The sequence below is a fragment of the Vollenhovia emeryi genome, unplaced genomic scaffold, assembly GCF_000949405.1.
Source record: "Vollenhovia emeryi isolate VEMERY1.0 unplaced genomic scaffold, V.emery_V1.0 DF939160.1, whole genome shotgun sequence".
NCBI lineage: Eukaryota > Metazoa > Arthropoda > Insecta > Hymenoptera > Formicidae > Vollenhovia > Vollenhovia emeryi.
The window spans coordinates 690607-706957 of record NW_011967206.1 but is presented as its reverse complement, the minus strand read 5'-3'; the positions used below and the strand labels follow the sequence as shown (position 1 = coordinate 706957).

Here is a 16351-nt window from a genome sequence, read left to right as displayed (position 1 = left end):
CCAAGTTCTAGCATCGTGGACACAGGCCTTTATGTTTACATTTATTACAAATGTGCAAACTGTTCAATGAACATTTTTTTGTTAATATAAGTGTAAAAGGTTTTATATAAATTCCTGACAAGTTCTACATAAAATCACGATCGAGTTAATCTAATAGCGAATTCGGTTGCTGGCACTAGTGCGCACCGAGTGCACGTTAGGACTTGTTTATAGTCGATTCTTATATTTAAGGTTGCCTTAAATACATGTTCAAAACTGTCTAACCGAAAAAATGATCCGTACGAATGCTGTATAGATCATTTAACTAAGAAGTATTTCAAGAGATCCTTAAATATAAGAATAGACTGTAAACAAGTCTTAGTGCGCACTTAGCGCGCGCCAGTGCGAGCAATTCGCTATATCTCAGACAATCTGTACAAAAAACTAGAATGTTAGTTGACTTGGATTAAAAGATTTTAAAGTTTCCATAATTCGGTAATTAATTATGTCAATTTCTGGATTACTCAGATAATTATTTGTTCTTATACGCGTTTCTCTAAAGCGCATTAATTTGCAACAGATACCCGTATCTCTTTCCTTTCGCTTCGCAAAACGATCTTCGGCAGTGTCTTGGCTCAGCACAAAAGCCCCATAAATCCAGCGTCCGTCTCGAGAGCATAAAGCGGATCGACAGGATCGAGGAACAAATCGTAGGAAGCGACCGATAACGATTGCTCCGCGTCGATACGTGACAGAGCGAGATCTCTTCCCACGTGAGGATCAGCCTCGAGTCAGCTTGCGAGCGGTCCGAGCGTTCTCGCGTCCTCCTGCCCGCGCTCGGCGCATCCGAGATACCGCGAAGAGGAGACTCCCGCAGCAGCCGACGTGCCGCAACGTGTGTTTACGTCGACGAGCAGCGACGTAGTCGGGATCTCCTCTCTCGGGCAGCCGGGGAGCGTAAGTGGGTAATGGAACGAGAAGAAAGCAGGACGGAGAAGCAGCCCGCGGTGGAAACCGCCGCACCGCGCCGCGACTCATTTACCTACATCGATTTATTGCGACGAGGAGGGAGATTATATCTGCGAGCGGGATCTTAGCCGGCACTACATCCGCGCGCGGTGGATCACGATTTAATTGGTCCCCGCCGCGAATCGATCTCGTAACAGTTTCCTCTCCCGGCCGGCCCGGCCGGTCGCCCACGGCAGCCGGCAGGGAAGAAGGTGCCCGGAACGCATCGCGCTCGCCCTCCTCTTCAGCGTCTACGTTGCGTCTGTACCGCGCCAACGCCGCCCAGAGCGACGATTTTCTGTTTAAGTGCGGCGAACACGCACGTCGGGCCGCGCTCTCGGGGAAAGATAGCGCGTCGTTAGATTAATAATCAGCAATTTGCGCACGCCGGGAAGAATGGCGGCGTCGCTCCTTGCTTGTGGATCATCTGCGAAGTGTGATGGATTGGATAATGTAACGCGAGAAGATGTACTCCGCTTATACACCGCGTGGATAAAAATGACAATGTTCCTCTACCTTTTACCTCCCTTTAAACTGTGACTCTTGAGAAAGTGGATCTCGGTAATCGACTCCCCACCCCCTACCCCATTAGAAATATAATATAATATCTTGATTCCACCGCGATAAATTAACGGCACGTAGTGATGCTTATTGTCTTCAGTAACTTATAGTCGACCAAACTGGCAAGAGATTAATTTATTGAAAAAAAAACAAACTACAACGTTTCGACCCAATTACAGGTCCTTATCAAGTATTATTATTATTAGGGTAGGTTCGTATGAAACTGATTTACTTGACAAATTAACTGCTAAAAATTCCAGACTGGAATTTCGCAGACTTTACCTTTCATTCAAACGTTTTGCACACGTATAATATGTAGATGTGCGATATATGTATTCTACCGCGCGCTTATTTTCATCTCTATCTTCCGCACAGATTCCGCGAACCGCGGGTTAACATTTAGCACCCATTCATGTTGACGCGCGACAGGCGCGCTCACCCGACATACCAGTTAATAATGCTATGCACCCAATTATCTTTATGACATGACGTCAAGGTGCGTGTCATCTGGGACGCGCCATAGTAAAATTCCCAACCCGGCAAAATCCCCCAGAAAATCTTGACAGGCGGTTTCACCCCGGCGCGGTCGGCAGCCGTCTAATCCGAGTGAAAAGCACTCGCGTACATACGCGGCGAATGAAATGCGTTGTACACCTGACTGAGCACGTGCGCGCGCACACCGGGACGGGGAAAATCGGGATAACAGCGGCCATAAAGGATTATAAACAACCAAATGTCAGGAGATTACGTTATCACATCCTGTCTTATAACGAACGTGTATGGCGTCGATAAAAATCCCACAACGACGACGGAATTATCTATTACAAGGTCGAGTAGCTATTATCAGCACACGTACGTTGCCCCAGAAGGCCTATTTACATAAATAGCAAATCCCGCGGTGCCACAACCACAAGACGGGAATAATAATTTTAGTATACGTGCACTTAAACATTGCTCCGTTTGCCGCGTTTTCTTTGAGGAAATTCAAATGTGCGTAAAAAATTTCGCTGCGAACCACGTAAAAGTAAGAAATTGCACGCTATTGTACACAAAGGACGATAAAGATCGTGAAACACGCCCGTCTTTCCACCCAGATAAGTTAATAATATCATCTTGGTAATGGTATACGCGTGTACCCACGACATGCGATTATCCTACCCGATTAAATTACCCAATTATTTCAACAACGTGGTATTGGGATGCGTATCTAGCGTGCGTCGAGGTAAATTCCTTACCGAGAAGTCGCGGAGAAAATCTTGACGGGCGTCCTCACCCACGCGAAAAGTGAAAAGAGTTTATATCCACGTTAAAATGCAGATAATAGCGAGTAGGTGGAATGAAGTTTACTTCGTATCGCACAGCGATGTCATTTTCATTTGTTTCTCTGCAGTTATACTTTCTTATTGTTTTCCAACGGAAACCTTTACCCGGCATTTTATCGTAATGAAAATTAGTAGTAATCTGAAAATTCTGTCAAAATATTAATAAATGAAATCTCTTCAAAACTCTAAGCTGTCTGTATATCTTGCCAACGTATCTTTCGCATACGTTTGAAAATCGCGGACAGCCGTGTAAAATTTGTCTCGCGGTTTTGCCCAGGAAGGACAGCGAAACTCGACTGTCTGTTCGCGTGAACGAGTTAATACTATTGGCTTAATAATCCCATATAGCGCATATGTTATCCAATTCGCTGCGATTCTGCCTTGATTAAATTACCCAATTACCTTCTGGACGTGGCGCCAAGATGCATATCCGGCGTCAAGGTGCAGTCGCCTACCGAGCGAATCCGCAGAAAAGCTCGACGGCCGTTTCATTTCGCGGCCTGCACCCACGCGCGCAATTGCGTGGTTAAGGCGAATTTATACGGTTCATTCTCCGCGCGATGCGAAATGAATGCGCCGGGTGAACGAGTTCTTACTCGAACGCATCGTCGGAAGTGTATTGCCCGGCGGCCCGGACTCTGTGCGATTTCACGGATTTCCGTAATTTGGCGAAGAGAGAATGGAAATGAAGATTCAACTTTGATATACTGATAGAAAAATATGTAGTATTTGAAACTATAATTGCATAGTAAAATAAATATATAGTCAGGAATATAATTTTTACAGTAATTATTACTATAATATTAGTAATAGCAACCATATAGATACAGTGACGCCAACTATTTCAAAAATTACTGTAAAAGTATAAGCTCTTAACTATTATTCTGTTAAAATATCCAGGTAATGAATAGTAAATTAGTTAATTTTAACGTTTGAGCCAGACTTCACTACACATCTAATAAATCCTAAAGGAATTCTGATTCGTCCATTTTCTAACAGACGACTGGTTGCATCTACCAGATTTCTAATGCATTAATGCAACCAGATTTTTGTTCAGTGCAGTAAAATGTATAGTAAAATTTCCAAAACCTCTCATAAAGTTCTTCAAAATGCCACGTTGTCCCACGATTATTTCCAGGGCAAATTAAGAAAAAAAACCTTCTCTCCGTGCACCAACTACTTTACAGATAAAATTCCTAAGACTCTGCGACTTTCGTAAAATAACGTGTTAGACTGTTTATCGCGATAAATATTGCCACATGCCTGGGTGGTCCAATTGGCGAGACGCCGCCCGCCTAGTGAAAGGGAGGTCCAGGTTGAAGCCCTGGCCGAGGTATTATTTTTCGCAGTAGACTTAAAATTAAAATTACTTAGACACCAACAACCTGTCATCTTGGCTCTATCTCCTCTATTACTTCGTATTTGTAATTACTGTGCAATGCAAATCTACACGGAGAGACCGATATGGTTGGCACAACCCCAATAAATAGTAATATTTGGGACAGCTATATCTGTGTGGTTGTCATACCTATAAGTAGTGGAGACAACCACATGCGCCTTGTGCAGCAAACTTGGTAAACGTTGCAACACAAAACAATGTAGATGCCTCCACTATTTATACGGCAACATTTTAATTCTAGTTATTTTTGCCTCCGCCGGTCTTTCCGTGTAATGTGCGAAATGAAATCGTTTTGAGAAAAACAGATGACTATCTTTGAGAAAGCCGATTGTAAAATTTCTTCTTGTTCATGTCGTTCTAAATAATCCTAGAAAGCGAAGTGTAGATTCGCTTTTAACGTTCGCCGCGAGGATGGACTCACGACGGTAAATCACGAGCGAGGATATCCCTTTCGACGCGTGCGCCGCGCGGGCCGTATTGTATGTTAATAGCAATTATCCGAAGGGGATAGCAATTGGCAATTGGCCTATGGCCACGGAATAATGGCGCGAGTGCATCGCTCTCTCCTCGCACACGCCACACGTTAGTCGGGCGCAGGATCCTGTCTCAGGCTACTCAAGGTGGCGCCGGGATATCGCTTTAATACCATATCTGGACATCAACAGAAAGAGAGAAAGAAAAAGGACGGACACGTGTTAAGCACGCGTTTAAATGACGGTTGGTCCTGCACAACCTGCACGAACACAAGTCCACGGCGACGTATGAGTTCGCAGCAAAGCGCTTGCCGAGTAACGAGGTAAATCCTAAAAGATCGCGCGCATTTGTTACTTTAGCCGGAACGGACGTAATAATGCGCGACGTTTCTGCGTCCGCCTCCTTCGTTTTTAGCGATCTCTGAATCCCGTCGCAAGTTACCGATCCTGAACCGAAGAGAAGCGAGATTCGTGAAAAGAAAAAAATACTCGCAGATATAACTTAGGAAGCATTCGCTCTCGTCGCGCGAAATAAAATGCTACGGAGAGGGAATAGGTATTTTCTTCTAAATAAAACATAATGCTCTTGTTTTAAATAACAGGAAGCATAAAGTAATAAATACAACAAGAGATAAATCAGAGCGCTCTCTAATAAAGCTTCGAGGAAGCAGTTAGCCGAGAGCTAAAGGGAATGGCCAGAAATCTTCACGCATCGAGAACCACAAGCTCTAGACCTGTCGGTAAGTTTCTAAAGGAAAGCGAATATTTGATACATTATGTATAATATTATATACATCGTGCAGGCACAGCTTACCGCAGTAATGGACCAAAACGTGAAGAGTTCCAGCGTGGATGCGGCTGTCGCACCAGGAAGCGGCGTCGACCTGCGGCTCGAAGAGAGAGAGGTCGAGGCCCTCCATATCGCTCTCGCCGCAGGAGTCGCTCAGGGGTTCGAAATTGCTCCCGTTGGTCCCCTCGTCCTCGGTCGCCAACTCCTCGGAAAGGTTCTCGCCGCCGCCGCGGCATCGGGACGTCAATGCCATTTTCGGTTGAATACTCTCTCGCGCGAAAACCGCAAAGTCCTCCTCTCCGCTCGCGCGTTGCCCGCTTAATAAGACTCGCGATGCATGCGCTCGGCGGAGCACCGAACTTTTCTCACGGAGATATATCTCTCGCGCAGCATCAATTCCTCCACGGATTCTTCGCCCCCTCGTCGTGAAACCCCCGGCGTCCTCGTGCACCTCTTCGCACTGCGAGGCTCACCTTTTCATTTCACGGTAACTCGCGTTCGCTCGTCTGAGGAGAATCGGTTGGATCTTTCGCGTGTTGGAAATGGTGTTCCTTCGTTCGTCGTGCAATGTGAGATATACAGAGTGTCCTACGTTCCTCGCATCTTAATGATAGATTCTTCATTCGACTTGAATCCAAGTTGCTTCCTCTTTATGAAAGATTTAATGAGATCTGACGAAGACGTAGGCCCGAAATAAATATATTTTGTGTGGGGAAAAGTTCGATCTTGAATTTATTGAAAAATCTATTATTAGGATTCGGATATGCGACGAAGGTAAGAGATTCTATGTGCATAACATCCCTCCAGAAAGGGAGAGCGCAAGAAAAGAGAAACACATCCAGTGTTGATTAAATTAGTTCCTCGCGCCGCGTTCATCCTTTCATTACGCCGGTCCGCGTTCCACCATTCAGAATTAACTGGGCTTCTTTTGAAGCTCGAAAGGATATTTTATACGTTTGCGCAATACGCGGTACATACACGGCGATTCTTTCTGAGCGAAGCGTAAGTATCGGTGTGAGTTTTAATCAAGCGTTCGTTTCTAATGGCTTTCATAAATTAGCTCCACGCTAGACTAATAACCGTCATAACAACTCCCACCGACGCGCGCTGCCGATTTTTTCCGTAAGTTACGCGTTCTACCATCCTAATTAGGCTCAGCTTTTAATTACTTGCCGACTGAAAGCAAAAAGACGGAACAGGAACCAGAAATTGATCGATTTCAATCTACGGTTCTAAACTGCTCGCTGACGTGACGCGCTTGATGCAACGATTATCACAGTACACGAATAAATACGAAATTAATAAGCAAGTTTTCCTTCTATGGCATCAATCATTTTTATCAATTAAATCTCTCCGTTTATTTTCGTATTTCTTAAATTTCAATATTACTATTAAAAGCCAACGATCATTCGGGAATGATCTTAAGAAATGCCGTGAGAAATAGTTTCAATAACTTCCCTTCCAGACGTATTATTTAGCGAGATATTAAAATCGTGTCTTTCAAGAAAAATACATAATTTTTCAGAAAATATGTCAACGTAAGAAAATTAAGGTTTGTAAATAAGTGTTCTTATTCTAAAATTAGAAAATTTCAATTTCAATCTCTACAAGTTAATATTGGCCGAGTCGCCTCAGGAGATCCCTATTTAATTAAAGCGAGCTGGTAATTCATTGCATGTTGCTTATCCATCGCTTGTGGGGCACGTTGAAGAAGAGTTAGGAGGTGACCACGAACAAAGTCATAGACGAAATAGAAGTTGATCATTTCAATTTAAAGCAATATTGACGATCCTCTCGATGTCAGTCAACATACGAAGTATAATTGGAAAAACCGACAGCAACGTATATTAATTTTTCGCGAAAGAAAAATTCTTAATTCCGCGGACAAAATGTGTCACAACAATTAAGCGTATTACATTTTATCAATTTTCAAAACAAATTAAAAATTACTCTGGCAATTTTATCGATACGATCGAAATAGCCGAGAAGCGTAAAGAAAATAAGACATTCTGTCAAACAATACAATTGCGCCAGAATACGTAATACGGAATTAAGATGACGAGACATGTACCAATTAATTAAGGGTGACAGGCAGACGCGACAGCCCCGAGCCTATAATCTTCGATCTGGTCTACTTGTATGAATTCATCGAGCATGACAAAGTTGTTTGTAAGGAGTCTACCGTGTCAAATGTGCGCGTGAGGCGACACGCGCGAGAAGGAAAGCTGGGCCGTTCTCTCGACGACACTCGCTTTCTCGGGCAGGCGGCCAGCCCGTGCCAACCTGTCATTACGAATCTTTCAAGTTCAAGAGCGCGACGAAGGAACTCACTTTCTCGAGCTGTCACTCGCCGATCAAGAGAGACATATGTAGGAACGGGAGATCGGCCGCTCGTGCGCCCAGACCTTTCGATTCTTCAATGTATTTCTCGCCTCGTATATAAACGTTTGCCGTAAGTGTTTAATTTTATTAACTTTTAGACTGTTAATTTCATCGGACTCATAATTCGGTGGGTGAATATAAATTTTGTTACGCGGCTAAAGTTCCTTCTCAGCAATGTCGAATTGCGGACGCGTGGAACGTTTTAGCGCGACGCAGCGGAAATAGGCTGAGTGCGAAAGGGTTAAGCAGAAATGAGACATTATCTCGCGGTTCTCGCGCGCGAGCCAGATATAAATTATGACACTGGCGTTCCGCTTTATCTCTCCAGCACCGATAAATTATTTACACGTATTTACGCGACGTAACTTCCCGAGGGACTCGTGGATAAAACTCGTGGATAAAAGCGAAAAAACCAGTTTTGCGAAAAAAAAAGAGGGGAAATGTTAACGCACGCTAACCGGCCGAATACCGACGTATTTACGAGAGACATCTAATACGCAATCGTTAATCACGCCCGTTCGGTCTGCGAATCTCGTATGCCATTGACCTGCTTCGCAAAGTGCTTGTGCCAACCAGGATGTTTCGTGAGATCGTGAAATGATTACATCACGTAGAAATTCAGTGAGAATGGAACATAACGCTCGTTTAATCTAGTCTTTTTACAGACGAAGCCTCGCTAATCTATTTCGTAAGAAAAATTTCATGTCTATTGTCTCTAAGACGGAGAACTTTGAAATATTTAGCAACGTATAACTTTCGACATTCATAAATTCTCTGTTTATGTCATCAAAAAATGTCATATTGTTCTCAAACTATTTATTACGTAATGTACCCAACAGTGCAATTCTAAATCGATTAGAAAAGAGTCACGATTAAAGAATTAGTTTATCAAAAATTATTGCTAAACGGAAACGATAGAATCAGTGGAGAAGTGGTCTGTCAAAAAATTGAAAATAATTGTAACGCGTTTTATATTCAAGCATCTCACATCGAGCAATTAAATATTTTGCTTGTTCGTCGATTAATAATTGCGTTATCTGTCTGGCAGTTATATGTCTCGTACACTGAGAGAATTTTCTCTCGCAATTTACCGCGATTACAATATTTTCAGGATAAATTTTAAAAGAAAGTTCTCTCCGTGTATGGTGAAATTGCAAAAAACTCTCATAAATTTTTTTTAAATGCCACGTTGTCCCACGATTACATGATTTTCAGGATAAATTTTAAGAGAATTCTCTCAGAGTAAATTTTAAAAGAAAATTCTCTGCGTGCATGATAAAATTTCAAGAAACTGTCACAAAATTTTTCAAAATGCCACGTTGTCCCACGATTACGATATTTTCAGGATAAATTTTAAAAGAAAGTTGTATATGGTAAAATTTCGAAAAAACCCTCATAAACGTTTTCAAAATAATTTTCAGGATAAATTAAAAAAAATTCTCTCCGTGTAGGCGTAGTGCCAGTAAATATAGTACCGTATAGCAGGACTACGACGTGAAAGGAGAAGAAGAGAGAAGGAGGTGCGCGTTGTCTATGTTGAGACCGAATTTGGTCGCTCGCAAACGGCGCGACCAGCCCCGAGCAATTCTCCGATCGCGGCCGATAATCGATCGTCCGCAATTTAGCGGGATCAACCGGGGGCGCGTTTCCGTAGACGTGCGTGCGCCGATCGCGCCCAAATTTATTGCGTGTGTGCATGCGTGTGGCGGAGATCAAGATCGCGCTCGGTTCGACGGCGATCGCGCCGAAGATCACGACGGCGCGTGAACTGGTTTCGCGCGCGAGGGTACGTACCGGGCGAGACCGCGCGCGTGCACGCACGAGGAGCAAAGACGCGGGCAGGGGAGGAGAGGAAAGACGACAGAGAGGAGGCGAGCGGGCGAGAAAGAGGAGAAGGGAGGAGGAAAAGGAAAGCGACCGGCCGAGAGGTCGTTCGCATCCAGAGTTCGAAGTTGGCGGGCGAACGTGTAATCGCGTTTCGTGACTACGACGTAGAATTCGTTGCCCTCTGCCCTTTCCTCCCCCTTGTCCCGTAGCGCGCGCGCGAGGACGAAAAAAAAGAGAAGGAGGCACGACGGGGAGAGAAATTACCGGATCGCACGAGATTTTTCAGCGAGGGCGTAGTCGAAAAGCTGGGGGAAATTATGATCGACGGGGAGAGATCCTTGCGTAAATTTCTATGTAATTAATCGTGGGAGAGATGAAACACCGCGTCGCCTAATTTTCTCTCGTATTATCATATTCGTTGGGCGCGAAATACATGGACAGTGTAAGACGGGGACGCTGTCGCGTCGCGAGAAACGCGTTGTGAGAACGTTAATGTGTACGCGACGGCAGAATTGTCTTCGGCTTTCAAGGCCCCAATTACGGGCGATTTTCCCGTAAATTGTCCTAGAAATCGCCGCGGAAAATAGCGCCTGGGGATTTTCTCCCGCGTCTCCGATTAGCACACTCTGACCTAACCGATCTCCCAACCGTTCGCTATCGCGGAGTTAACAATGGCAGCCCGTCTAAATATTCCCTCGTCCGGAATGTTCCGCACGTGCGGGGTCGCCGATCATCGCTCGTAACTCGCATTAATATCTTTTCGAAACGTCAGACGGAGATCATTATCGTATCTCCCCGATCCACGTTACATAACGTGCGAATGAACGACCCGGGATCAAATATAGCTCCCTATAATGATCTCAGAGCTGTGCTACATCTTCAAATTATCTCATTACGGAGAACGTTGCTCGGGAGACGGCGAAGCCTATTGAAAACGCAGCTGGCAAGGTGATAATTTACCTCCAGTTTATACACCGTGACTTATCCGTAGCTTGGACAAAAAATAATTGTATTACTCGCTCTCTACATCTTCTTACGAAGTAATTCAACAACTCTTGACACTTGTTGACCAAAACCTAAGGATCTTTCGCATTTTCCTGCCTTTCTACTAGCATTTCCTAATTGCGCCTCGTCCTTCTTCGTAGGGAACGAAAGAAAATGTTCGCTCGTCCTTTTAATTATCCCGAATTGACACAGACCAACGTACACTGGGGTATCCAAAGTACCTTATAGAGAACGTTACCCTCATCGGCCGCAGGTGCATCGACGAGCCGCTGCATCGCGGCCGAATCGACTGGGCGCGAGCCGTGTCGTAAAAACGCCGGCTCGTAAAGTCGCGGCGGGAGAAAGGATGCCGCTAGGTTACATCCTATTGACGTGTCCTCCGGATTTAACTGGCGAGAGCCAGGCGAACCTTGACATTTCGCGGAGGTCACGGAAGGGAAGAAGGCGGCCCACGAAGGAGCGATCTCGAGGCATCGAGCGAGAGCATCGGGACCGCGTGGTTCCGGCTGCTATGAGAACCTCAACAGTTGCCTATTCACGGCGAGAGCCCAAGAGAGAAGAATCGACGAGGAAGAGGAGGAAGAGGAGGAAGAGGAAGAGGAGCGGGAGAAGCGAAGTGCCTACTTACGACAGCCACGATCCCCTCGTAAACATCGGACGGCGGGACGGCTCCTGGGAACCCGCGCGCGGCGAGAACAAGGATACCAGGTGCAGCGATACCGATAACGACCGCCGACCGACCGATCGACCGCGGGAGGCAGTGCGTAACGCCACCACGGGCCAAGGGGGGGATCTCAGGCATTCCCGCAATTTTTGCCGCCGCCGCGGAATAGCGAGCCCGGCATAATTGCCTCAAACTTTACGGATAATTGAGCGAACGGACGCGCGCGTCGAGACACGCGTTATTAATTACGTACGCGCGACCGTGGCGTTACCGTGCCCGCTAATGATGCCCGTGGTATCCGACAAATGGCAGACGGAATGAAATCCTCGATGGGAAACCTTGATTGTTGGAGCCGCGATGATCCCCGGGATCTTCGCCGGCAGCCTTTCGAAAATCCAGCCTCGTCCGCGCGGGAGAGTCGCGCGTCATTTAGAAGTAAAATCGTTTAATCCCTAAGTAATTAGAGCCACCCGCGCGATTGTGCCGTGGGATGGGAGCATCGATGAATGCCGCATCAGCATTGAAAATTACACTTATTTGTGTAATCGCGTGGAATAATGTAATTGCATTATCATTTTCCCTGTTAATTCCCCGTTACCACACGTTTCTACGATTATCCAAATTGCTAGCGTGCCGTCTCGATTCAACATTACGCGCGGCGTGCACGTGCGTACGTAGAAATCTGCGTGAAAATTTTCGTTAACCAAGGTGGTTAATTAAACATTAACGCGGGAAAGGAAAGCGACGCGTCTCAGACACGTAATAACGAGCCCGCAACGACTTCGGGCTTGCTCGTGCAAATCGTCGCCGCGTAGCTAAGTGCTACATTTAAATTCGTAAAAGCGCTTTCTACCAAATGCGTTATGCCTCTGAATGTAAGTCGGTTATGCGGTCTGTGCCTCGAGGAGAATACGAGTAACAGCCCCGATGTTATGTTGTACGCGGCGAGCGAAGAAGGGACAGAAGTCGCGGCGCAAGAAGGAGAGGAGAGAAACGAGCAGGCGAGAGATCGAATCAGCTGAGAGGAAAACCGCCTTCCGGCGAATTCAACAGAGTGCTTTCTTAAATCAAGAATATGAGAGAGATTTGTCACAGGTCGGGGATGCCGTGCAATTTGTTGCTCGGACGTTCACACGATTCCTCGAAATGGGACATTGACAAGATCGTACGACGAGACTCGTGAAATTAAATTGTACAATTTCTGTATTGCGCACAGAACATAAAAGTATAGAGTTTGCTTTTTCTAAGCTATAAAAAAACACGAATCAATCGAGGCAACAACCTTGAAAGTATTACTACACGGAGAGAATTTTCTCTTAAAATTTACCTTTAAGAACTTTTGGAACTTTTTGAAATTCTACTAGCAAAATGTATGGTAAAATTTGGAAAAAACTCTCGTAAAGTTCTTGAAAATGCCACGATTACACGATTTTCGAGATAAATTTTAAGAAAAAATTCTCTCCGTGTGAGATTCTGCGAGGACAAAAGAGATTTGCGGAGCAAACAATATAATGTAAAACATAAAATCACAAATGCTGTAAAAGAGAATGGAAAATGAGTTCTCCTTTATGGAGAACAGCTAGAGAAAAGAATGAATGGCTGACCTAGGACCCCTCTGTCGTTAAATACAACAATCGATCTTTGACGAAGGACAAAGATAATCGCGAGCGCAAGAATTGCAATGGAGAACATCCGAGTGTCTGTAATTTCGCGACAAGTTGAAGAACACGCTCGTCGAAACTGCGCTCGCTGTCTTGCCGAAACGAGAGAACGTTCGATTGATCAAAGGCGACAACGAGTGTCGATCGAGTAATTTCTCCTCTGACGATCGGAAGAGCACAATCGGTGGTTCGCGCCGCGTGGCATGGCGCAAAGTGTCTCCTAAATTTCACGACGCGAGCGACGACGACGCGGTTCCTATTCACGTGACCGCGCCGGAACTTGATCGGGAACTTAGTAACTTCGACTGCGGATCAAACGGAAGGGGTAACGTTATACAGTCAAAGGAAAAGTTTGCAGAGACCCCGGCGTTCTACTTCGGCGCGCGGGCCATTCCGTTCGCGCTCGATCAAGCGAAAGGTAAGAAACGGAGCTGACCTTCTCTCATCGTTCGCCGGAATTCACGATGACTCGTATGCGAAGCACATGTGTGGAAGGATATTTTAAGATCCGTGACGTCTCTCGCGATACACGCTAAACGTATACAACGAATAGAGGCTATTTTGTGACTTTCTGTACGACACGCGCGATAAGTTTACGTAGTATTTTAAATGAGAAAAAAATGTCCATAAGAAAATTAAAAACTTTTATGATATACCTGAGTATTATATCAAAAAGGTCTTAAAAGAACGACGAGTGAAACGGCACGTTGAGTTGTACACTTCTGCACTTTGTGATCATATCGTGTAAAGAGCCGAGGTGTAAACGAGAGAAATTTCCTAAATTTTTAAATATCTACGCTCGCAAAAACTCTTCTATTTTTCAGCATGATAGATGTGTTTTTAAAAAATGTAAAAAAAAGACGCCAAGTCCATTCGAGAATTATATAATTTAATTATTTGGATATATTTTGTTAGAAAAAAAACCATTTTTATCTTCTCCACAAAAGTAATGATATCAACAAATTGCGCTAATTAGAATGAATATTTATACAAACTACGCACTTAATTATTTCCTCCTATTTTTCAGCAGCATGGTAGATGTGTATATTTTGCACACGGTTATCGTCAAATTGTAATACGAAATGTTGTTGTTCGTAATAAGCAATGCTAGAATATACCAGATAAAATCTTAACAATCGCCGGGGCAAAGACCTGCAGGTTTCTTGCGACATCGATCTTAAAGTCCGACTCGTGCCCGGAGGTTCAAGGGCTTATTACGATCCATCTTACCTTGAGAACCCAAGGCGGGCAATTGAACTTTTTTCGCGGCCGTAAAATCACTGTTTCGTTTCTTTGCAATGACGATCTAGCCAGATATCCCGTACGTAATAATGGAATTACTTTTCCTTTTCAGATCTCGTCGTCCCCGTGTATCGGGAAACGTAACGCAACGAATATTGAGAAACAATCGGCAACAGAGTTTCATTTCATGTACAAAACTGTTATATAAATATAAAAAAAATTGCTAGACGAAAGTTATAGAGCAGAAATCTTATTATCAAGTTACTGTTGAAAATAAATACAAAAGTTTTACGCTTGCAAAATATTACACACGCTGTGAAAAATGTAAGTGTAGAAAAAAAAACGGATTGCACTAATGATGACCCTATAATTATGTCAAAATTGCTATTGTTGTATTCGTCGTACCATGTTTTGAAAGAAGATATGCTAATTTATAGAAAATAAATAACAAAATTATAGCCACAAACGTCTATTAAAAAATTCCAAAGTTTAATAGCAGCGTTTGCTCTATAAAAACCGGCACACGATATCGCGTGATATTTCTTGACGAAGGAGCGAAACGCAAGTTAAGTCGATGCCTATCTAACAGTAAAAGTCCTGCTAGACGACGATAAAACACGGCGGATCTGCAAGGACAGAGAAAGAGTTTACTCATTCATTTATCGTCAAAGCCTTGGAAAGCGTATCGTAACCTAACAGCCGTATAATTCCCATTCAAGTTTTATCACGCCGCTTAAATAAACGATGCAAACTCGGAATTTCTAATTTCAGTTTATGTGCAATCTAAAATGCTAACATTCATAACGATTGAAAGATTAACACACATTTTTGCTTGAGATTGTTATGTACACTAGGAATCGCTGGTGCCTTCCCACATGAATTTGTGCGCACATCGACACATTTATACATTTTGCATATACGTACATGGAAAATGTACGCGTGTTCTATCTGTGCCTAAATTATTCATGCGAGAAGGCATCAGTGATTCCTAGTGGCAATGTATAACGCATTGTCTCTCTTATCAAAATATACTTTTTCATAAACAGTATCACTCTCTAAAGTTTTGGAGTGAAAACAGAACCATGGAGTGAAATGTTCGCTCTAATAGAGTAAATATTTGCTCCAATAGAGCGAATATTTCACTCCATGGTTCTATTTTCACTCCAAAAACTTCAAAGAGTATCGTAGTAAAACTAGTAGGTCTACTCCATCATTTGTTTCGTTTCGCGTCGATCCCTTCTGCGCACCCGACATTGTTCTGGGCGGACCAATGAGAGGAAAGTTGAATGTGCGGTAGTGTGGCTTTGACGAGTACGTATACGTACGCACACGTCGCTGGATCCTGCTCGGGTGTATGGCGGAATACCACGTGATCGGGACCGCAAAGATCAAAAGGGCCGACGGAGAGTGAACCTACTAGTTATACTATGGTATTATCCCTTTCTAAAAAAAACACGGAAAGACCGGCTAAAGCAAAAATCACTAGAATGAAAATAAATTTCTTTAATTAGAATTTGCCAGCCATTGGTCGTCATGCAATTTTCTACATTGTTTAATCAATTACCGGCGTTAAATCATTCTTTACGTTAAAATGAAAATGTTGCCGTATAAATAGTAGGGGCTCTACATTGTTTTGTATTGCAACAGTCACTAAGTTTGCCGCACAAAACGCACATAGTCTCCACTACTTATCATACCATGTGGATATGACAACCACAAATATAGCTGTCCCAGATATTACTATTTATTGAGATTGTGCCAACCCTAATTAGACATGTGGTAACCATATCGGTCTCTCCGTGGAGATTTAGTAAGAATGGATAAAGATATAAAGTTATATAAAACAATAATTGTAACGTATTAGTTATTGAAAAATTATTTAACTATTAACTGACTTATCAAGAGAATGGAACAACGTATCTTAGAATGTAAAAATAAGAATAATGCTAAATGACGCGCGCGTAATGTACGCGGAGAGAATTTTCTCTTAAAATTTATCCTGAAAATTACATGATCGTGGGACAACACGGCACTTTAA

The 16351-nt window shown here is 43.8% G+C and overlaps 1 protein-coding gene across 4 annotated transcripts in view; it reads right to left on the bottom strand.

The window, feature by feature from the left end:
* Nucleotides 1-16351, bottom strand: part of LOC105564698 (probable Ras GTPase-activating protein) — a 372283-nt gene that overhangs the window by 231466 nt on the left and 124466 nt on the right. For 2 of the 4 annotated variants that reach the window (XM_012017271.1, XM_012017273.1), the window contains exon 2: nt 5557-6180. The exons of 1 other annotated variant lie outside the window; for it this stretch is intronic. In XM_012017271.1, the coding sequence (XP_011872661.1) occupies nt 5557-5785 (229 nt within the window). In that variant the 5' untranslated portion in view covers nt 5786-6180. The remainder of the gene's footprint in view (nt 1-5556; nt 6181-16351) is intronic. One more of the 4 variants, XM_012017272.1, reaches the window with a different exon arrangement.